The following is a 21,805-nucleotide window of genomic DNA, read 5'->3' as shown; positions in this document are numbered from 1 at the left end:
CCTTGTTTAGTTATCAAGATGATCGACGATCTCACCCACTATAATCCCTTCTGTATTCTCTGTTGCATGTAAGTTGGCATGTCCCAGCCATCGCGACGACAATACACCCACCTGCAAAAAGCACTTATTTGTACTCGAGTTGTGTAGATCGACTTTCCGATTCATTGGTTGAACGGTCGGTTTCAGGGGGGTGGAGCGCCAGCACTGGCCACGCTCGCTTCCAGAAGCGCTAAATCCGGCGCGTGGCATTGGCCAGCAGTCGCTCTCCTTCATCCCAACCCCCGATCACCTCACGTTTCAACGCGTCGACGACGAATCACATGCTGATAAGCATGGCAAATGCCTCAGGCAATCGATAATAACCGTAGGCCCCGCCACGTATCCACCGGGATGTGCGCTTCTCGCTGTTTCAAGCGCCTCTCCCCGTTCACCAACGGACCATCCGTCCTATTTCTCATGAAACGGCGCACGTTTGGTTAAACATCCGGGCAGCCTTGCTCAGCGCTATTGAACCCCCATCTTGTCTACCTGACTGGTTCCTGCAGGTCCCCCTCAATGTTGCTAACCGGAGATAAACTCGGTCCGTGTATAACTCCCCTCTTGTTGAAACGGAGCCCGATGTGCCTAACGGGAGATGTACACTCTCCCGCGCTCGTCTATCCTCTAGACGAAGCCGTTGGGGCGAATCGGTGGCTGCTATGTCAGGGTCGTTGCCACGCCTCCGTTTTAGGCCTGCGTATATAGGCAGGCCGTCCCTTTCCGACCATCTGGTGCCTCGTTACATCGCCAAACTATACTGTCGTCTTTTCCGTTCTTGTGCCTTTTTTCTTCACGCGTCTAGTACGCAGTCACTCATTACTATTCTTATCTTTCAGCGTCTCGACGATGCGTTTCTCCACACTCACTTCGGCTGCGGCCTTTTTCCAACTGAGCATAGCTGGCTATACTCTCCAAGATGACTACATGACCGACTTTTACGGGGCCTTTGACTTCTTCACTGATGCCGATCCGACAGAGGGCTTCGTCAAGTACGTTGACGAGGCTACGGCGAGGCAGACGAACCTCATCAACTCGTCTTCTTCGGCGATTTCCTGGGGCGTGGACACACAGAACCAGACCCCTGAGGGAAGGCCCAGTGTCCGTATCCAGAGCAAGAAGACCTACGACAGTGGGCTGATTGTGCTGGATGTTGCCCATATGCCGTTCGGCTGTGGTACATGGCCAGCGTAAGTAGACTTTCATCCATCGAAAGTCATGTTGCTTACACATTGATAGATTCTGGACGACTGGCCCCAACTGGCCAAAGAATGGCGAGATCGACATCATCGAAGGCGTGAACGACCAGACGAACAACGGCATGACCCTCCACACTGGCCCCGGCTGCCAGATTGGTGAAGACACCACCCAGTTCGCTGGCTCAGTGACCACAGGAAACTGTGATGTCGCTGCCGAGGATCAGTCGAAGAACGCCGGATGCTCCATCGAACACCCATCGACCAAGAGCTACGGTGCAGGCTTGAACGAGGGTGGTGGCGGTGTCTACGCGACACAATGGACCGCCGATGCCATCAGCGTTTACTTCTTTCCTCGCGACTCCATCCCGGAAGACGTCCTCGGTGACAGCCCAGACCCAAGCGGCTGGGGCAAGCCAGCTGCCAAGTTCGCCGGCGCCTGCGACATCGAGAGCACATTCAAGCAGCAGCAGATCGTATTCGACACCACATTCTGTGGACAATGGGCGGGCAGCAGCAGTGTTTGGAACAAGAGCTCCTGCAGCAAGAAGGCAGACACATGCGAAGAATGGGTCAAGAACAACCCCGAGGCTTTCACAGAGGCGTACTGGACGATCAACTCCTTGAAGGTGTACCAAGATAATGGTTACGCCGCTGTTCCTCAGCCCTCTTCGGTGCCTGAGCAGAGCAGCGCTGCCTATGGATCTGCGCCTGTCCCGTCGGAGACACCTGCTGTGACATCTGGCCTTCCCGAGCCATCCGAATACCCTGCAGTTCCTCCGCTCATCACCGCCTCTGTATCCGGTATCTTCGCACCCATCCCGACGAGCGAGACCCTCTCCTCCAACGCCCCAGTCGCATCACCTCCTGCCGACGATGCCTCCCCCAGCGTACCCGCCGAGACCCCAAGCCCCATCGCCGCACCAACCACGCAGATCAATGCTCCGGCTCCAGCTCCAGCTCCGACCGGCCCCATGTCTGGTTTCCAATGGCCCTCTGGTGGCGCAGATAGCGGCAACAAACCTAAGCCATCGACGACACCCTCTGCCTCGCTTCCTGAGGGCACTAGCACGGCAGTTCAAAACTCGAGTGGCGCCGCCGCCGCTCCCAGCGCAGTGCAAAGCGTCGCTCAACCTTCCGATGTACCTGCCGCATCCCAGTCATACGCTGCACCCGGAGTACCTGCTCCAGCGCCCACTGTATCTCAAGCACCTGCTGCTCCGGCGGTACCTGCCCCGGCGCCCACCAACGTTGAAAAGGCACCTCCAGCCGACCCAGCTGTTCCCGTCGTCACAGACACTGTCGAAGCTATTCGCACAGTAGTTCAGACGATCTATCATACCGTAACCGCTCCCGCTCCCGCCCCTGCGGCACCAACGCCTGCTCCTCCTGCTGCTCCTCCTGCCGCCAAGGGACGCATGGCGAGACACATTAGGGAGCACAGGCAGAGGCTTACAAGGCACCACGCCAGACACTGAGCGATGCACGACGAATGATGGAACGGTTAGACAAGTCACACTGGTTGCTGGCTTGCTTGGCTCGATGGATGGCAACGGCGCACATATACCCCTGGGTTTCTTTGTATATATCTTTTAGACATTGGCAGCAATTCATTTGGATGTGATCTGCACTCATCGCGGTCTTCATCGTGACATTTCGTGGTAATTTCGCTCTATTCCGGGCCAACAGGTAGTGTCCTCGAAGTCTACATTGGTGATGATCTTCCCGTATTCCCTTTTCCATGGTTGTTGGTTGTACGCCACACAGTAGAAAAGAATTTTCAATGCGTGCATCTGTTCAGGCCTCCCTTGAATGAAGGCTGGATCGCTACTATTGTCTCCTTTCGCTACCAACCTTATGGAAAGAAGTCAAAGAACACCCCCCTCGCGTTGGCAGCACAGTTAAGGGGTAGCAAAAAGCAATGCTACCCACACGCCATGTGTTCTTGTTACGCGTAGCGAGAAGAACGAAAGCATAGCGAGCGAAAGCAGAAAAAACAAAGCTGTGAACCACAGCCAGGAACACTCACCCCTGGTGCTGGTTCCGTTCTCTGGCGGAAGCAGAGGATATGGCAAAAAAGAATGTGGACGCTGTGGGAATTGAACCCACGACCTTTCACAAGTACGCAGAAGAATGCGAAGCGACTGAAGTTGAATATTAGAAGAGGGTTGAGAAAGGGTGCGATGGGTGGAGTCTTACAAATCATACCCCTAGACTTTGGAATGTTAGTGGGTTGTAGAGGGTGATCGGAGTGTTGTGGCAGCTTACCCAAGCGCCCGTATTAGGTAATCGATGGATAATTTCGCAGCGGCAATGTGTATATTGTCATTGTGTCTGAAGGTTTTGTATCCCGAAACCGGCGTAAGTATCGGTGGGCGGGAGCGAGCCCACGGTCGAGGTGGGGATGAGGGGCAGATATTGGAAGGTGGGGTAAGATTGAGACCAGACCTGGAATACCATAGCCATCGCATGTCTCTACATATTAGAACCTTTTTTACCTATGAAATCATTACCTAGGCACTCATAATTATTAAAAGACACCAGAACCCCCCAAAATACCACAACAATTCCTCGCTCCCTCACAAGGTCATTCAACACAAAGCAATTGTTTGGTTGTATTCCTCCGACATCAAAGCCTCTTGGCCCTTCTCGTCCAAATGGTTAGACAACTTTGTTATGCCAATTCGCCTAAACATGGGATACTGTATTGTCATCGACAGATGCCCTTTCACGCCTGGGTCATTGCCCTTGGAACCAAAATCTGTCGCCCCTTCGTACTTGAGCAACAAGCAGTACAAATAACGAAATGCTTTCCGTACTGTCCGCTCACCATACGCAACGGGCATGCAGTATAGTTTTGCATCATCGCGGAAGATATCGACGTCAGATTCCGGGGCATCCAGATAGAGATTGGCGTGTTCGAGATGATGCGCAGACCTTTTGGAATCTTGTTGCGACATGTCAGGCTTGATTTCATCTTGCTCCAGTCCCCAGCTGTACCCGACTCGGAACAGCGGGTGAAGCTTCCGGAGCTTAATAGCCCTAAGATAGCGTGGTTTGAGCAACAATCTTCCCTGTTCTACCATGCCATACTCATTGTCCTCGTCTGAGAGGATGATATGATGGTCAAGTACTTCGAGCATTAGCTCTTCCTCTGGATACGAGTCCTCCCTTTCGCCCTGATCCCGGTCACGCATCTCGTTTGCTCTTGCAGCCCCGTAGTCTGTGATATCGGGATATGTGATTCCGTGGGGGGTATCGATTGATGCCCATGAGAATGAAGGCGCTCGAGTTGCGTCGCGTCGTCCAGGGTTCTCAAACACACCATCCCGATAAAGCTCGTTCACTTGCCAAAGAAGCTGACTTTCCAGATTGTTTCTCCAGAGGCCTGCAATATACGTGCTCGGTACTGTGAATAGCTTCTGGTCACTACAGAAGCGCCTCGCAATTCCAGACAGCGCTATGAAGCTGTTAGCACGAACAGTGACATGTCTTAGAACAACCTTAATCGATGCGCCGCTAAATCGTAGTAAGAGAGACACATACTAGTAAGAAGTTAGCAACATGTCTTGTACATTATACGTGGCGGCTACTTTACCCTATGAGTTTGTCGCGCGATACTGTGATTTGCGTTTTGGAGTACACCTCTACAATGTGTTTCCACAGTTCGTAGATGTGCAGATCTACCATGCCCTCATCAGGGTCTGGAAGATCATTAAGGCGACTGCTTCGTAGTGCCCGCCCAGCCTCTGGGGTTAAATCTTTGAGTCGTCCTTCGTCCACTGTAGCTCCCAGCTTAGACCTCAGTCCTATGGCCATTCCAGGATAACCCTCGGCATCATCGAAGTGAGAGCACTCCCAGGCAATCTGGTCACGACAGAAATGTAGTACACGTGGTGCCATGAGGCGTTCCTGCAGAACCCAACCTCTACGGTTCACAGCTGCGCTCTCAACGAGGTCGTCCCAGAACGACACGTCAATGAGAGCGCATCTCGTCAACTGTTCCGTTTTCGCGCCTTCAGTACTATGTTTTCCGAAAGGAGCCATTCCAGTATGGTTGACGTTGATCTCGTTCTCCCAAAGGGATTCAGGCTGTCGGCCGAAAAATAAACCCTGATCTCCATCAACCGCAGCAGTAGCGGATATGTTGAGAAATGATCCTTGGTAGATCTTGTCCATTTGTCGACTTTGACTCAGCCAGTCCCCCACATGAACCATAGATCGGCTGTGATGATCTTCAGTCGACTGCATGATGCACATCGAGTCAATCCAGATGAACCCCACTTTCTCCAAATGACAAGCGAACAGGATTGCGTCTCGGAAACTTTTCGGCAGCTCTCGCAACTCGATACCCTCCCGTATGAAACGCTCTCTGTTAGTTACTTTCAATTTAAGCTGTCCTTGGACGCCTTTGGGCCTACCCCAGCAATGGCTCAGCGTAACATATCGACCATCTTCTCTTTCAATACGACCCATCTTTGTTCTATCGCTGTTCCAGGACTTGACTGTCAACTTGCTTGGTACATATCGGCTGGGCATGAAGACATCGTCCGTCTCGACCAGATACACTTTTGCTCGTTGTACATGGCTATATTCTGACAGGACTGTTAGACTGTCTCGATCACCGATGCCTCGTATGCCTCGGATATCGCCGAGGTCTAATAAGCGCTTCGGATACCATCTTTCCCCGGTGCACTCCCAACTGTCCGCACATTTACACTCGTTCATCCAACTATGCGCCAATTGGATGACTTCATCGGAAGAAGACTCTGACGACGTCAGGGTTCTTAGGCGGCGCTCATTGGGGTCTGTGAAGAAGACTCAATACATTGCGACCTCATTGAATAGTCAAACATACCGATTGCTTTCAGCAGGTACGCACGCTTGAACCTTTGGTTGATATCGAAGTCCAGTGAGAACCCGCTCGGCAGAGGTTTAAGCACAGCCGTGATCGAGATCGACTGATCCTCTAGCAGGTTCACGTCGCGCCAAATCGCATTTCCCAACGACGTACATATCTTGCAGTCTACCTCTTTTGATCTTCGAAGTGATGTTGTAGTTTTGTGATGATCAAACGTCAGATCGTGAGTCCCTGACCTCGCTCCCCTTCCACCCCTCAGCATAGCTAAACACACGTTACAAATCATCTTTTGGAGACAAGGCTGAGTGAGCTCTGGTGCTATTTGTTGGACGCAAGGCTGAGTATTCCGCGCTTAGCCTAAGGGCTGCTACTTTGGCATGAATGAAAGGAATGACGCGCTCGTGGCGAGGCGAGGCGACAAGGTTTGTTGCGATTCTTGGGAAATACTGACTAGATACCTAGGTATTTAAGGGGAACATGCGGGATATAACCTTGGAAGGGTCACACAAGAGCGCAGTAATCGGGGGTTGGGTGCACCCCTGCCCAGCTGAATGCAGACCTCCCTCAAGGCAGCCGCCGTGCATTCATCCCATAGTTTTACCCCGCAGCATCTCAGCCACGGTCGTCACTGCTGCGCACCAGCGGTATGCGGTACAACAATACATTTGAGAGTTGCCATAATTCCTCATGCAAAATATAGGTAGACTGATGGCTAGCTGCTGAGAGATCAATAGCTAGGTAGCTGCTCAGTTGCTGGGGGGTGGTTGTGGGCCTAGGAGACCTCGGGATGTTGGCGCGCAGAACTGCGTGACCTTGTTTCCTGTACCACCTGCAATGTGCGTGATTATTCTTATCACATGCATGAAGGTTATGCGACATCCCGATCGCTGTAAGATAGGTATGTAAGCTTGTCGCTGCGCCCGAAACGACCTCGGGGAGCTTTCCAAGGTTCACAGCGCATCCACCATCACTTCCAGCCTTATCTTGTACAAGACGGCCCCGGGACTCAACAAGACAGCTTGAAAACGTCCGCTACTAGGGCAAAAGCTTTCACAGGGATCCTGTAATTATATCGCTCTGCTTCCAAGGCTATCTCAAGTACTACCTACCTAGGTAGGTAGCCGAAGACTTCGGGATGCCATCCACTTTCCTGCTGTCAGCCTGGGAGCCTGCCATTCCTGTCACAGTTGCAGATGGCCACATCCTCGACGAAGAGAAGCTGCTCGGATTTCCAGCGTTCAGTAACTGGTTGGAAGCACTCCAAAAGAATCTCACTGTGCAAACAACTCCCGGACACACGTTTGAAGGGGATCCATGGCGCCTCGAGGGCGTGAATGTACACAACGTCACCGTCTTTGACGACGGAATGATAGGCTTCATGACGATCGAGGCATTGATGAAGAAGAGCCACACCAATCTCGACCGAGTCATTTTCTTGCGCGGCGGTACCGTCGCTATCCTTATGATACTACGACCCAAGGACAACGTGGACGAGAAGTGGGTCATCTTGACAGAGCAGCCGCGAATCGGCGCATGCAGCACTGCTTTCCTTGAGATCCCTGCAGGAATGCTGGATAACAAGTCTGGCACTGTAGTTGGAAAAGCAATGGAGCAGATTCGCGCAGAGACGGGGCTTAATGTCAGGGCAGAGGAGCTGATCGACCTAACCGCAATGGCTCTTGACAAGGCTGAAACCAACGAACAGCTAAAGAACGGGGTGTATATGAGCCCTGGAAACCTCGACGAGTATATGCCGATGCTATTGTGGGAGAAATACCTGGACCGAAAGGAACTCGAATCTTTCAGGAGCAAGTTGGGTGGCGAGGGTGTCAGAGACAAGTTGATCACTTTGCGCATCCGCAATTTCGAGGTGCTTTGGAAAGAAGGCGCGAGAGATGCTAAGACACTCGCTGCTTGGGCGCTATACGATCGACTGGGCAAAACCGAACAGATTGAAGAGCGACAGAAGCAAATTCGCATAGGTCGGACACAGCAATGAGTGCTCAGTAGTGACCTCCGAAAGGTGAACGGAATGTAGCCAGTGTGGCAATAACAGTTGTATACCAAAGCCCCTGCACATACACATCCCCACTGAGCGGGTTCTTGCCGCCATGCATGTGCTTATCTCAAGGTCATCTAGTAAGCGCCGCGCATGGTTTTGAGACCAACGGCTGGTGGGGAAGCATCGAATCGTCCAAATAAAGTTGCGCGCGCATCAGAACCTCAACCCATTGGTGTATCCAGCCATAAGTTGGAAGATCTGCACTAAGACATCAACGCTATACTGAGGGTCTCTTTGAACGAACATTGAGGTAGCGCTGCCACAGCACCATGCCCAAGTATAGCTGCTTGAGATCAAGGTATAAGTATGTGTCCCATCCGACGCCTTTCATCGCCGTCCACCGCTCCAAAGTATCTCGTGTCTACATTACTCCACTAGCTCCATTGCTCCCTATTCGTCAGCGAATCGCGATCTTCCGGTCCTTCCATCATTCTTGAACGTCTCGGACGCGATACTTGCACGCCACATACTCTCGCTCTCTCCCTAAAAGACCGCGGATTTTCCCGCTAATAGAGGAGGCTTGGACACTATGCCAGCCAACCCCCCGCCCACAGTTGGCAGAACCGCGGTGAACGCCAACGTGATGATAGTACTTCGTCCAAGAGACAACACGAACGAGCGCTACGTCCTTGTCATAGAGTCACCCCAAGCTCGCGCGCGCAATGAACCGTACCTTGAATTCCCAAAAGGAGCCTTCGACACTTCGGGGAGTTTTACTGGTCCTATGATGGACAATATCCGGCGGGAAATCGGTTTCAAGCTATCCGAATACCATCTTATCAACCTTACGGCCTTGGTACAGGAGATGCGGCCTTTAGTCTGCGAACCTGGTACGCCGACAGAGACAGCCGTACGTTTATTCAACGCAAATCCGAACACGACACTACTTCTCTGCGAAAAGTTTCTGGATAGAAAGGACATTGAAAGTTACAGAGGCCGACGAACGCCCAATGAGGCTTGCAATATACGCATGCTCGACTATGAAGACCTCTACGAAAGAGGTACGAGAAAGGCGGAGCTCAGGTATGGCTGGGCAATGTACGAGCTTTTGCATGGTTGTGGTATTCTTCAGCAACAACTGAATGATAAGAGGATTGGAAAATGAAGGCACTGTATGGAATATTAGGTCGAAGGCGTAGACGATAATGTTGCGCATGCCGGCCGATCGGAAGCGCGTCGTAACGAGTTTGCTCAAGAGAAGTAGAGCCATCGACCCAGTATTTGCCTGGGATGGTGACAATGTTCCACGCTGTAGTTGATGTTAGGCTGTAGGCGCCCGGGCAGTGTGATCCCTAGGCAACGAGCTAAATGCGTCGCGGCGCTTGGAAACTTTCTGCGATGACGAGACTGCGCGGCTCTGCTCGGTTGGCACTCGTCGTCGAACCCAAGCGTCGTTTACGGATCACAAGCGCATATGTGAAAGTGCACTAACTTGCATGTGCAGCATTACGCAGGGTCATGTCGAAAGCATCGAGTTGATGGGGAAGCATCACTCAGGCGCGCATGGACCTAGCCGGTCATCTCCCACTTCCAAAGTCCCCCCGCGCACTGTCCTCTGGACTGCCCTTGCTCGTCATGTGACCCACTAGCGCGCCAAGACCATCTGGCTACTTATACCGCGCCGCCCCCGTCCCTCCCAAGCTCTGAATACTTGTTCGTATTCCCCAACCACCCCCCTACGTTTACACCTGCTAACAACCTTTAGACCTTCTTGCGACTCATCAAGCTCAAGCATTTGATGGTCTGACAACGTCGCCTCCATTGCACAGCGGGGTGTGGTGTTGTCATGAATCTCCTTCGGGGGCTTCAGCGGGGCAATTTTTGCTGGTCTGCCACTGCGGCTTCACATTTTCATTGATTACATTGCCTTGCGCATTGGATTGAGGAAGATGTTCGACAACTTTCAAGATTACTACCACATACAAACAAGAGACTTTACACCCAAGAGCCTACGCTCACGTCATATCATGTACTCGTCTTGATGTAGGCTGCAGACCTGTTCATTAGGTGGTGCTGCTTTCGACGCGTCGCGACTCGTCCTGCGGTACTTGCTAACGCGTCGAGCTCCGAAGCTATATGCGCAGCGGGATCAAGAGCGCAGCTCCTCGCCTTCTGTATCATGGTCTTTGGTGTAAGCGTGATGTCTCGTCCACGCCTCTGGCCTGCCAAGCTCTGCGCGGTCGCCCAAGTACTGAATGTGGCTTTCTTGTTGTTTCGCGCATTGCCGTAATGCTTACTATTGAAGAGCTTCTGGTCCTACACGTCTTGTCTACCGGATCGCCGACTGACTTCGTGGTTGGAGCGATAGCAAGTGTCGCACGAAGCTGCCCGCAATGACATTGAGTGAACCAAATTGGAAGCTGTCGAACAGGACCGAATCGCACACATCCCGCTAACGCGTTCATGCTTGCGCATGCAATCCGAGAAGTCTGTACCTGCGCCGGCAACTACTCAGCACCGTCTCATGCATATCACCTGTCCCGACTTCCAGCGTATGGCCATGATCTGGACGTCCCTTCACCATCATGGTCCTCAGTCACAGGCATATAAGCCCTCGCGCAGCCGCTGTCCTCCAGTTTATCAATCGAGTTGAACTGCATGCGTCTGTGCAAGCCCTGAAGGGCGAACTTCGCGTCCCTTTCGCACCTGCACACGATACTATCTCTACTTTCTCCTCTATATCAACGCCCCGAGCTTAACACGACGATATAACCATCTGCCGAGAGAATGCCGTTCGGAACGCGCTCGGTCTGCGAAGGTCTGGCCAGAGCTGCATGTCTAGCTCCAACGGCCAAACGCGAAACGCGTGCTGCCCCACCATGACATCGCCATGACGCTCGTAGGATTCCCATCGCCAACCTCGATCTGCGCCAGCACATGGCATTTCCAAAAGCGTACATTCAGCTCGCGTATAGCGGACTTGTACCCCTCCACAACGTGTCATGACGTTAAGCTAGCCCCTCCAAGCGCATGTACAAGGGGGCGGATAATCTTCTGGTTCGCGGTAGTTGTAAGAGGGCTGCAAAATTCACGTCACAGGTTTGTAATATGTCATCGAAAATGTCGCTGGTTGGCATTGAAAAGGTAGACGCGCTGCGCATACTGCAAGCTCTCCATCTTGAACATCTTTCCACCTTTCACATATACCACTACACATCAACTTTAGCCCAAGATGATGTCCCAAGCAGCCCGCCAGGCTGAGAAGGCCATTGGCCATGGTGACAACGCCACCACCGCGCAGAACGTCACCAACCCTGGCAACGACGAGAGCACCGCCGACTACTCAGAGACGATGAAGGCTTTGGCATGGTACGGCAAGAACGATGTTCAGATGATCGACACCGCGAAGCCCAAGATCTTAGAGGACCGCGATGTTATCGTCAAGGTCACTGGCTCTACCGTCTGCGGTTCTGACCTGCACTTGCTTCACGGCGCTGTCGTGGAGATGCAGAAGGGCGACATTCTCGGACACGAGTTCTGTGGTGTTGTAGACGAGTGCGGACCTGGTGTCACAAAGTTCAAGAAGGGGTACGTACGCATCCGAGTCTTTGCTCAGCGCATCGCTAACACCAAATAGCCAACGAGTTGTTGCCTCTTTCCAGATCGCCTGCGGTGACTGCTACTACTGCAAGCAGAAGCTGTCCTCCCAATGCGAGAAGACCAACTCCAACACCATCGAGAACGCCATGTACGGTGGCCGGACAGCAGGCATGTTCGGCTACTCTCACTTCACTGGTGGATACGCCGGAGGCCAAGCAGAGTACACCCGTGTCGCTTACGGTGACGTCAACCTACTGCCTCTTCCCGATGACGTTCCGGATGAGCAGGGTCTCTTCCTCTCCGACGTAGTATGCACCTCATGGCACGCAGTCGTCGACACCGGCGTCAACAAGGGCGACGTCGTTGCCATCTGGGGAGCGGGTCCAATCGGACAAATGGCCGCAGACTTCTCTCTCATGCAAGGCGCATCGCGCGTCATCATGATCGACCAAAACTGGCGTCTCGATTTCGTCAAGTCCAAATACCCCAACATCGAGACCATCGACTTCTCCACCCTAGCCAAGGGCGAGTCTGTCACAAGCAAGCTCAAGGAGATGTGCAACAACCGCGGCCCAGACGTCAGCATTGAGTGTGCCGCCGGCGAGTACGCCAAGGGCTGGGCCCACTACTTCGAGATGATGCTCGGTCTCGAGACCGACACCAGCGAGCTCATCAACGAGATGATCACCAGCACACGCAATATGGGTCGCTGCGGTATCACCGGTGTATACGTCGGCTTCACCAACCACTTCAACATCGGTTCTCTCATGGAGCGCGGTATCCGTCTCATCGGTAACGGTCAGGCGCCTGTACACATGTACTGGGAGTCGCTTCTCAAGATGATCCAAGAGAAGCGCATCGACCCCTCAAAGATGGTCACTCACCGTGTCCGCCTCGAGGACTTGGACAAGGTCTACTACAAGTTTGAGAAGAAGGAGGATGGCATGCAAAAGGTGTTTGTGGAGACCAAGTGGAGTTTCCCGGCGTGGGAGGGCAGCCCCAAGTTGACCAGGTACTAGATCTGATGTCAGTGTAACGAAATTTGTAGCATAGTTTAATGATGATACCAATGTAATGAAGTCAGAATGAACACTCCATGAAGACATTATTCGGTGATATGTCGGCTGCAGGAGTTGTTGTTGCGGGCCACACGATTTTGCGTACGTCACTGTTCCACTCCAACGGGCAACTAACACCTATACTGCATTGCTGTTATAGACGCTATTCTGCTTAGATGCTTCACGATTAGGCAATGATGACCGTTCCATCTTTGGAATCCTTGTACTTTCGACGCCTTGATTACAAAACACTGATGCACGCTGGGGTATAGAATCTATGATTACGTTGTCAAACCATCACATCCTCGAGCTAGAGGAGTCACAAGAAGGCAAGTATTATGAATACCTATGTTTTACGTAGTGCCGCAGCGCAGCCTCTACGGTACATCATCCTCCTTGGCCATTCAACGTCACCACACAACGTTCCAAGTCTTCCCCCACACGGAACGAACGATGCGTGCCTCCCCCATATCAGCCCGAGCCCGTTTTGTTGATATTCCCATCCGCAGCCATATCAGCCATGATCTTCTTCCGTATGATGGCATTCGTCCAGTGCATCCTCGTCTGGTAATACTTGGGCACACTGTATAGGAACCAGGCAATGACCCACGAGTATCCGACCGCATACTCGAAGCGGTTCAACCACTTCGAATCGGTGCCATATCCCAGCCACTTTCGCAATTTCCTCCACTGGTGCGCCACGACCATCTCGGTGATGATAGGTAGCATCTGTGCAACGTACCAACAGGCAATACCCCAGTGGTCGCTCATGGGGACCTGCTGCCATCTAACCAGCGCATGAATGAGTCCGGATACAAAGAAGACGAGTGTGTTTTCGATCAATCGGGTTGAGATCGCACCGCGCTGCATGCCAAGCCAGCCCCTCGTCACGCACTTGATATGGCCCGTCAAGGAGTGGTAGACAAAGTTGTGCCAGTGCTTTGCCCAGTACCTTCGTACCGACCACGCGGTGCTCAGCGAACCAAAGAGACACTTGGACCACTCTTCCGGTCCGTCGAGCCCCGAGCCAACCCAAAGGACGGCGAATATACTGTGATATCCCTCGTACAGCCACATGGATGAAATGCACCAGTCGAAAGTGTACATGAGCCGCCAGGATATCTCCCGTCTGCCTATGGACATCGTGATGCGGTCGAAGAAAGATAGAAGCCCCGGTCCCATATATGTGGCAGGGTCTAGAGCTCCTGGTGAGTAGTTTTCTTCGTAGTAGGTGAAGGCGCACTGCGCGGCGTAGTAGAGAGGTAATTTGAGTATGTGGTAGCCGAGGAATTCCCAGCGAGAGTAGCCGTGGCGGTGACCCATCGGTAGCACAACACCGTGCTGAACGCGAGCGCTTGGTAAGACGGGCTCGTCAGTCTTCTTGTCAGTCGCAACGTATCTCTCTTCGCTTGGCTCCTCCTTCGCCGCCGAAATTGCATCATGGGATGATTTCGGTAAAATGTGTCCCTGCTGCTCAAGCACCTGCGTGTGATTGCGATCGAATAGCACTTTGTATCCCTGCCTGACTCTCTCCTTCTTTTGGTCCCAGTCTCCCAGACTTCGCTTCTCTCGTGTGAGGACGGGCGCGAACTCCATGACGCAGACTTCGTAGCTCATGTGGACGAACCATATCAGGCAAGTTCGTCCGAATGTGTCGTCGAGGTAGTAATTCGGCGTTAAGTAGTCCGAGTGCCGAAATGCATACCATGTTGGTAGCGCGAGGGCGAGGATCGAGAGCTTGCGGTAAAAGCGTGTGGAAGGTGGGAAGGAGAGGATGTAGAGTGCCCAGAATACGGCTGTGGTGAAGCACACCACGGGTGTGATGCTGTCGGTGATGCGCCAGTTGTTCTTAACGTAGCTGCCGGGCATGGTGGGCGAGGTCGCTTCCAGATGGTCGGCAGTCGCGAGACACGTAGATGAGAAGATTGAAGCTTCCACGGCGTTAGGAGTACATATACTCAGGAATATATGAATAGCGGGGGTGTGGATTGTAAGTTTGGACGCGAGGTCGTGTGGCCCAAGGTTGGTGTTGTGGGTACCTACGTGTAGTTGCGGTAATGAGTATATTTGTCCAATGCGCCTGCCTGCCTGGGAGAGGATCTCGTAATCGCGACTGTCGTGTCTTCAAGCAAAGGTGCATCAGTCGACGAGACAAGTAGACGCAGGCTCTCACTGCTCACTCACCTGAAGTACGCTTCGCGTGCCTTCCAATATTGGGTCCAAACTCCAATGGTGAAGTAGGTACCTTCACTGCATAGCGCGGCTCTGTCTCACCGGATCAAAGTATTCATGAGCTTCTTGTACTGACCTATAGCGTCTGCGATGCATGGAGATGAGAAAAGAAGAGAGTGTGAGGGCTATGTAGCAGCTGAAATCGGGGCGTGCACGTGTGCAGAATAGAATGTGGGTATCATGTGACCAAGGCGCAGTGGATATCAGGTGTAGCACCCCCCTCAAGGGAAAGGCCGAACACCCTAGAGCCTACATTAAGATGAAAGCTTGCGAAGTAGGTGACCTGACGGCGACGTAGGCTCCTAGGTGTTCAGTTTTTCCCTTGTATGAGGTGGTAGGGTGGTTTGAATGGGGTTGAATGGTATTGGGTGTGCCAAAGGGCGCATGGACATGGTCACGTTAATGGATGGTTCTGCGAGCCATGCAATAAAGCCGACTTTGTTCGCCCAAGGTTCATTCAAATTGCCCACTGAGGTAAGCCCTCTTTGTATCGCCTTTGCAGCTCGATCCCGATCGCATCTCTTATTCCATATTGTGCAGCTCCTGTACAGATTGCGTGATGGGATAACTAGCCGGATGTTTACTTAAGACGTTCACCTTGTGAGTCGCGGCTGATTGCGAGGGCCGGCTGCTATACAAGTAACTTTGTTAGTGCTAATTCAAAGATTATAGAGGGGCTAGGAGGTACTTACGTTGCTTACGACGAGAACATTTTCCTTAGTAGCGGTAATGTTAGTGTCGTGGTAACCTAGGACGGGGACCTGGTGAGACATATTAGTATATGTAGTAGTCTCGGGGCGATGACAACGCTCCTGGCGGAATACTGCCGCAGGAGATTAGGTTGAGAAGAACGAGGGTCTTGGGGTGGTTCTTCGAAAGTCGTTCGATCTAATGTACAACCGGAGGGAGAAGTGAACTAATTATGCTTTCTATGCAAGAAAAAAACTGAACAGCCTAGAGCCTACGTTGATATTAGGTCAACTACTTTGCAAGTTTTTGTCCTAATGTAGTCTGCAGACCTGTTCAGTTTTTTTCTTCTATGTGGTGCAACCTCGGTTTGGGCCTCGTCTAAGATGCTTCTCGTGTCAGGGCTCTACAGTCAGTCCAAGAATGAACAAGCCAGCTTATCGTATGGTGTAGCAGTAGGGGAACCCACTCGCAGCGTATGCCAATGGCAAACGTGCATAGTAACTGCTATACCACCAAACCATCTCCTGACGTATGCTCTCCTATTGTGGTTACATTGACACCGAGATGAAAATGCGGGATTGTCCGCTTCAGCTAACAAGTCATGCAAACATACTTCACCCAAGTCGGATATCACACATAATTTCAGACGCGTCACCATCGCGTCATCCGACAAAAAGCGGCCAGTAGAAAAAGCAAAGATGCGATAACCAAGGAACACATACAGGGACTGCAGAGGATGTGTTGAATTCCTTTGTTATTGAAACGCGGTCTGCCAAGAAAGAAAAGCATACTGGCCGCATAAAATCTATTGGCAGTCCATTGTGTATTGTTGAGACAACACAGAGTACCGTCTATCTATGTTGAGGCTTCGGGTGCTGAGGCGCACGCTGCCCAGACGGACGCCCAGCCACAAGATGTGGCGGGTGACGTTTCGAAACCAGTTCCAGATCGTGGCGCATAAAGGCTACGCGGCCTTGCAGTGTCGCAGCCATAGGATCGGGTATATGCAGAGTATGGTGTAACGCGGGTGCTGCCGTTGCTTGTGGCCGCCAAGGGCGACTTGGGGTGTCATTGCGGCACCATGCGACGACGCAACGCTCTGTTGCTACTCTGAGGCATCGTGGCTGATACTTGGAGGTTTTCACATGCTGGCATACTTGTCGTGACTAGATTTGACCTTCATGTCCAAGGCCGTCTCGTGGAAGTTGCCCTCGACTCTCGATTTTCGTAGTTTCTTGACCTCAGCATCGTTCAGACGTCGGCCAATCTGGTCCTCCAGCTCCTTGCGACTAATTTTGACATTGGCCTTTTCTTCCTTGCTTGCCTTGTTTCGCGGTTTGAAGCGGGCTTGCATGCGGATGCGGAAGGTAGTGCTGAAGCTTATGTGTTCTGCGTCGCCGCGTGGCTCTGGGCCCTTAGAGGAGGATTCGTCGATGGTGAGGAACAGGTCGCGCGCAGTCTGGAGGGAGAAGGCAGATGGATTGTCGGGTACAGGGATGACGACAAACGTCTCTTCGGGGGAGATGGCGGTTGCGGTTGCGCTGAGGACGCCAAATTTGTCGCAGCTCAGATATCTGGACTAGGTTAGCGGTGCCAGCTCCATCCATGTCGTGGTCTCTTACCTTCCGTGATGACCCTTCAGACTGAGCTGTTCTGTGCCGGCAATGCGATTCGCGACAAAGACCTGGCGCACATCGTGGGGTTCAGCCGTCGCGACATCGCCGTCGACAATGTTCTCCAGCTCGCTCGCAAAGACCTTTCCATTGGCGTCGCATGCCAGACACGTGCTCGGCGTGTCGGTGGGCAGCACAATGACTACCGGGCCTGTGATGTCGCTCGGCGCATCTGCGCTCACCCAAGAGTCGTCATGCTCCGCTTCGGCAGGCGCGCTCGTGGTGAGCTGCTTCGAGGGTTTTTCGTCGGCGTCATAGGGGTCGGCAGCTTTTCTGCGCTTCTTGACCTTCTTGTCGCCTTTGAAGTGCAGGGCTTTGGGCATGGCGATGGCGTTGTCGGTCGTCGCAATCAGGCGTCGGAGGTGAGAGATCGGAGCTGGCCGAGGCTGCAGCAAATCAGGCAGGTGCAGTCGAGGTGCGGACCAGATCAGACCAACCGCGCACTACAACATCACGATAAAGTCGCAGTACTACGTAGTGAAAACCATCATCCACACCTGTATCTTGCTAGACGACTAACATGGCCAACGCTAATGCTGCAGTCAACCAGAGCGCCGTCGCCGTGGGTCTTGACGCCCTGAAGAATAGTGAGTGGTAGCTGTATGCCCAGGTGGTTGTGACTCAGCTTGGCTGATAATGCTCCAGATGATGTAGACTTCTCGCTACTTGAAGAGGCCTTTGGCTCGTCTAGCCTGGGAATCATTGTGGTAAAGGATCTCCCTTCCAAGTTCCATGAGCTGCGACATAAATTACTATCGTACGCCTCTGCTCTCGGAAACCTACCAGAGGATGAATTGGGTAAGCGCCACTAATTAAACATACGTTTGAAAGACCACTGACATGGCACTAGTCAAGCTCGAATCCCCAGCATCCAAGTGGCTGGTTGGCTGGTCTTGCGGAAAGGAGACGCTCAAAGATGGCAAATACGACACTCTCAAGGGCTCCTACTACGTCAACTGTGCCGGCGGTTTCGAAGAGCAGCAGAAGACGGTTGCTGAAAAGTACCCCTCCTTCCCAGAGTACACCGCGCCGAATGTGTGGCCGTCTCAAGAGCTTCTCCCAGGCTTCGAGGAGACTTTCCGAGAGCTATGCACTCTCATCATTGACATAGCCGCATTGGTCGCTCGTGCCTGCGACAAGTACGCTGAAGCCAACATTGATGGCTACCAAAAGGGATACCTCGAGCATCTAGTCAAGACAAGTGTCTCCACCAAGGCCAGGCTGCTGCACTACTTTCCCAGTCCCTCTCCCGCCCCCGATACATCCAGCGGTGACGAGGACGACTGGTGTGCGACCCATCTCGATCATGGATGTCTGACCGGTCTGACATCTGCTATGTTTGTCGACGAGGCTACCAATCCGCCAAAAACGGGTGCATCATTCTCGCCCCTACAAGAACTGGATCGCTCACCGGACCCCAAGGCGGGTCTCTACATCCACTCCCGTACCGGAAACGTCACAAAGGTCAGCATACCTCGAGACTGTCTCGCGTTCCAAACAGGCGAAGCGCTCGAGATCATCACACAGGGCAAGTTCAAAGCCGTTCCCCACTTCGTGAGAGGCGCGGCAACTGGGGGAAAGGTAGCAAGGAACACATTGGCAGTGTTCACCCAGCCGAACCTGTGGGACAAGGTTGACGACAAGAGAGACTTTGCAGCTTTTGCCAAGGAGATTGTTGAGAAGAACCACTAGGGCTGAAGCGGTCATTGTGTAGCGACTTCGCAGATCAGTAAATAGATAAGATGTAGTAAGATTACATCAGGCATCTCACCTGCTCATCTTACACGGTGCCAAGCTCCCACATCATTTAGCCCAAGGTACCCGTGGACCTGAGTTGGCGGCTATGGATGGTATTTGGGGGTTGTCAGAATCCCATGCAGCCTCCAGGGCTTGGCCTGACAGCTGTGGCTCGTCACGACGCCAGCGCTAGCACCTGTACCGTCGAAGCTGAAGAGCCTCATTTCGGCCGCCCACGCACGCATAATCCAACGCGTCGTCGTCTACGCACGCCATCGTCGTCGCAGCGCGCTAGGAGACGGCGATGATACGCGCTACACACATTGCGCGGCCTCGAAAGTTGAAACACACAAAACAGCGGCTGTCATCTAATCTACGTCGACGATCCCGCCCTGCACTGTCAGCCGCCAACCAAACGTGGAGGGTGGGTACAGACGCTGCGTTGGGCCCGAACTTTGCGCCACACGTCCAATGTCCTGTCATGGAGGGCGTGCGACTCTGCACGTCGGCATCTCTGCGCAACCTGAGGCACCATTCCCGCCCTCGCCACAGCCGCGCCAACACACGCTCTATATTCGTTTTCTTGACTGCAGTGCCGGCTTCCGGTTGGCGCGTCGTCGGCCACCGCCACAGCGAATTGCCCATGCAGAGGCTTGATGCCAAGACACTGAAGGCCTGAAACCGGTGGGGTCTATTCACCATCCACCGACGAATATTACGCGGCCACCCATGCTGGCTCGGCGCTTGTTCCCCCTTTCAGCCCCAACGCCAATTACACGGCCAAAAATCCCTATTCCTTCTCGACGCATCTCTATCATGCCAAGAAAGCGTATCCGAGATGCCGTCTTTGCATGGGGGAACTTGCTTGCACCCTTGCATTCCACTTAACCTCCTTCTTGGTTCGATCCAACCCACACCAATGCAGCCTCTATAGCTGTCACTGTCGCTCATTTTTCTTCCTTCTCTTGGTCTTCCTATCATTCCTTGGGCCTGTTTTCCCATCATCAGTCGTTGAGTCGTCTGCATGCATATGTCTTTCCTAGCAAAGGCCCCGTTATCGCTTGCGCGCGCCACCATCTCGAGCCTTGCTACTCCTCTGGAACCCGCCGCTGGCCCTGGCAAAATGGCTTCCAACAACCGCCAGAATGTTACTTGGGTTGAGGTGTGTAATTATGATATGGTATGACAGACACCTACTAACATGTATAGGGTGTTCGCGGAGTCGCTTCCTTCTGGGTCGTCGTAACACATTTATGCAGGGCTTGGGACTACAGCCTGTGGTCGCCACGAGACAACGAGAATGCAGCACCCCAACTACTGCAGCTACCTTTCCTCCGATTACCGTTCCAAGGCCGCATTGGAGTCACAATGTTTGCCTTCCTCACCGGTTACGTATGCGCCATCAAACCACTCCGACAGGCCAAATCCGGAAACATCCCAGCTGCGCTCGAGACACTGGGCAAATCTGCTTTCCGCCGCCCACCGAGGCTGATTATGCCTGCGACTATTGCCCTGGTCATTGCGTGGTTCTTTGCCCAGCTGGGTGCTTTTGAGGTTGCGCACCTCAGCGACTCCCACTGGTTCCGCCGTTCCGTCCCTACCAACATTGGTGGTCTTGACACGGAAATCCCACGCTTGATCAAGAACTTCCAGACCTCATGGTCCGGCGCCAACAACGAATACGACGACCACCAGTGGGCTCTCTTGCCTCTGTTGCAGGGTGCTTTCCTCATTTACGTCCTCTTGTTCGCCACCGTTTTCATGAAGTTCCGCATGCGCCTCTTCACCTGCATGGTTCTGTTCCTGTGGTACTGGATGCGCACCAGCCCTGAGAAGGGTATGTATTAATACTCCGACTTTTATAACTCCAAGCTGACATTCTTAGAAACTTTCGAGTGCCAATTCCTCTACGGTGTCATCCTCTGCGACCTCGGCTCCGAGAAAAGCTTCCGCGAATTCGTCAACAGCCGCGTAAAGGCCCGCCGCATCGCGACCGCATTCCTCATCCTCCTCGGCTGGTACGTGGCGTGCTACCCCGGTGAGCACTGGGAGTGGTCGACTTGGTCTGTTCAGCTCAAGAACATCGGAGACTGGATCATTCCTCAAGGCGCGGCAAGCTACCCCAAGCGCTGGACAGCTATCGGATGGGATCTGATGGTCACTGGAATCTGGCTATCGCCTTCCCTGCAGAGCATGTTCTCGAACAAGCTCTTCATGTGGGTTGGCCGCAACAGTTTCGCCGTATACCTTACCCACGGAACGGTCATGAAGGTCGGCCTTGCGCGTCTGATCTACGGATTCAGCACCGCACCTTACCACGTCGAACAGCCAAAGGACGGCCAGGGCGAGGCCATCGAGCACTACATTCCCCGGTCTACCAACTGGTTCGTCTGGGCGCTCGCTATCCCCATCTTCTTCGTCGTCGAATACACCATCGCCCATCTCTGGACCACCTACGTGGACGCACAGTGCGCGAAAGCCACCAAGTGGCTCGAGGACAAGATGTTTGAAAAGAACGAGGATGAGAAGCACGGCGCCGCCAATATGGCTTAAATCAACACAATGCGCAATATTCAAGCATCAGGAGTTACAGATGAGAACCTCCTGCTCGATTTCCCTTGTTATCGGATTTTCATTTTTGGGTTACGATTTCCTTTGTCGGTTTCATCATCTGCGGATACCAATATTCGTCGCATTTCACGGAGTTTTTGGTGTCGAAG

At 53.0% G+C, this 21,805-nt stretch overlaps 8 protein-coding genes across 8 annotated transcripts; 5 read left to right on the top strand and 3 right to left on the bottom strand.

Moving 5' to 3' along the window:
* Positions 1-963: 963 nt before the first annotated feature.
* On the top strand, positions 964-2,710 carry J4E84_006225 (uncharacterized protein; the record flags this gene model as incomplete). Its single annotated transcript, XM_049388816.1, has 2 exons — positions 964-1,226; positions 1,276-2,710. The coding sequence occupies 2 exons, from the start codon at positions 964-966 to the stop codon at positions 2,708-2,710; spliced, it is 1,698 nt and encodes a 565-aa protein (XP_049243715.1).
* Positions 2,711-3,823: 1,113 nt separating this feature from the next.
* Positions 3,824-5,411, bottom strand: J4E84_006224 (uncharacterized protein; the record flags this gene model as incomplete). The annotated part of the gene is made up of 2 exons (XM_049388815.1): positions 3,824-4,661; positions 4,831-5,411. 2 exons carry the CDS (start codon positions 5,409-5,411, stop codon positions 3,824-3,826), a joined length of 1,419 nt encoding a protein of 472 aa, XP_049243714.1.
* A 1,817-nt stretch (positions 5,412-7,228) lies between these two features.
* J4E84_006223 (uncharacterized protein) lies at positions 7,229-8,092 on the top strand (the record flags this gene model as incomplete). The annotated part of the gene is made up of 1 exon (XM_049388814.1): positions 7,229-8,092. One exon carries the CDS (start codon positions 7,229-7,231, stop codon positions 8,090-8,092), a length of 864 nt encoding a protein of 287 aa, XP_049243713.1.
* Positions 8,093-11,327: 3,235 nt separating this feature from the next.
* J4E84_006222 (uncharacterized protein) lies at positions 11,328-12,714 on the top strand (the record flags this gene model as incomplete). The annotated part of the gene is made up of 2 exons (XM_049388813.1): positions 11,328-11,683; positions 11,733-12,714. 2 exons carry the CDS (start codon positions 11,328-11,330, stop codon positions 12,712-12,714), a joined length of 1,338 nt encoding a protein of 445 aa, XP_049243712.1.
* Positions 12,715-13,224: 510 nt separating this feature from the next.
* J4E84_006221 (uncharacterized protein) lies at positions 13,225-14,622 on the bottom strand (the record flags this gene model as incomplete). Its single annotated transcript, XM_049388812.1, has 1 exon — positions 13,225-14,622. The coding sequence occupies one exon, from the start codon at positions 14,620-14,622 to the stop codon at positions 13,225-13,227; it is 1,398 nt and encodes a 465-aa protein (XP_049243711.1).
* A 2,194-nt stretch (positions 14,623-16,816) lies between these two features.
* J4E84_006220 (uncharacterized protein) lies at positions 16,817-17,671 on the bottom strand (the record flags this gene model as incomplete). The annotated part of the gene is made up of 2 exons (XM_049388811.1): positions 16,817-17,249; positions 17,298-17,671. 2 exons carry the CDS (start codon positions 17,669-17,671, stop codon positions 16,817-16,819), a joined length of 807 nt encoding a protein of 268 aa, XP_049243710.1.
* Positions 17,672-17,868: 197 nt separating this feature from the next.
* J4E84_006219 (uncharacterized protein) lies at positions 17,869-19,040 on the top strand (the record flags this gene model as incomplete). The annotated part of the gene is made up of 3 exons (XM_049388810.1): positions 17,869-17,935; positions 17,994-18,146; positions 18,199-19,040. The coding sequence occupies 3 exons, from the start codon at positions 17,869-17,871 to the stop codon at positions 19,038-19,040; spliced, it is 1,062 nt and encodes a 353-aa protein (XP_049243709.1).
* Positions 19,041-20,208: 1,168 nt separating this feature from the next.
* Positions 20,209-21,638, top strand: J4E84_006218 (uncharacterized protein; the record flags this gene model as incomplete). Its single annotated transcript, XM_049388809.1, has 3 exons — positions 20,209-20,247; positions 20,295-20,922; positions 20,971-21,638. 3 exons carry the CDS (start codon positions 20,209-20,211, stop codon positions 21,636-21,638), a joined length of 1,335 nt encoding a protein of 444 aa, XP_049243708.1.
* Between the last annotated feature and the right edge of the window lie 167 nt (positions 21,639-21,805).

This window comes from Alternaria hordeiaustralica, assembly GCF_023758085.1.
Source record: "Alternaria hordeiaustralica strain BMP 2776 chromosome Unknown scaffold_11, whole genome shotgun sequence".
Classification (NCBI taxonomy): Eukaryota; Fungi; Ascomycota; class Dothideomycetes; order Pleosporales; family Pleosporaceae; genus Alternaria; species Alternaria hordeiaustralica.
Note: the sequence above shows the minus strand (reverse complement) of the source record. Positions and strands in the feature narration are given on the sequence as shown.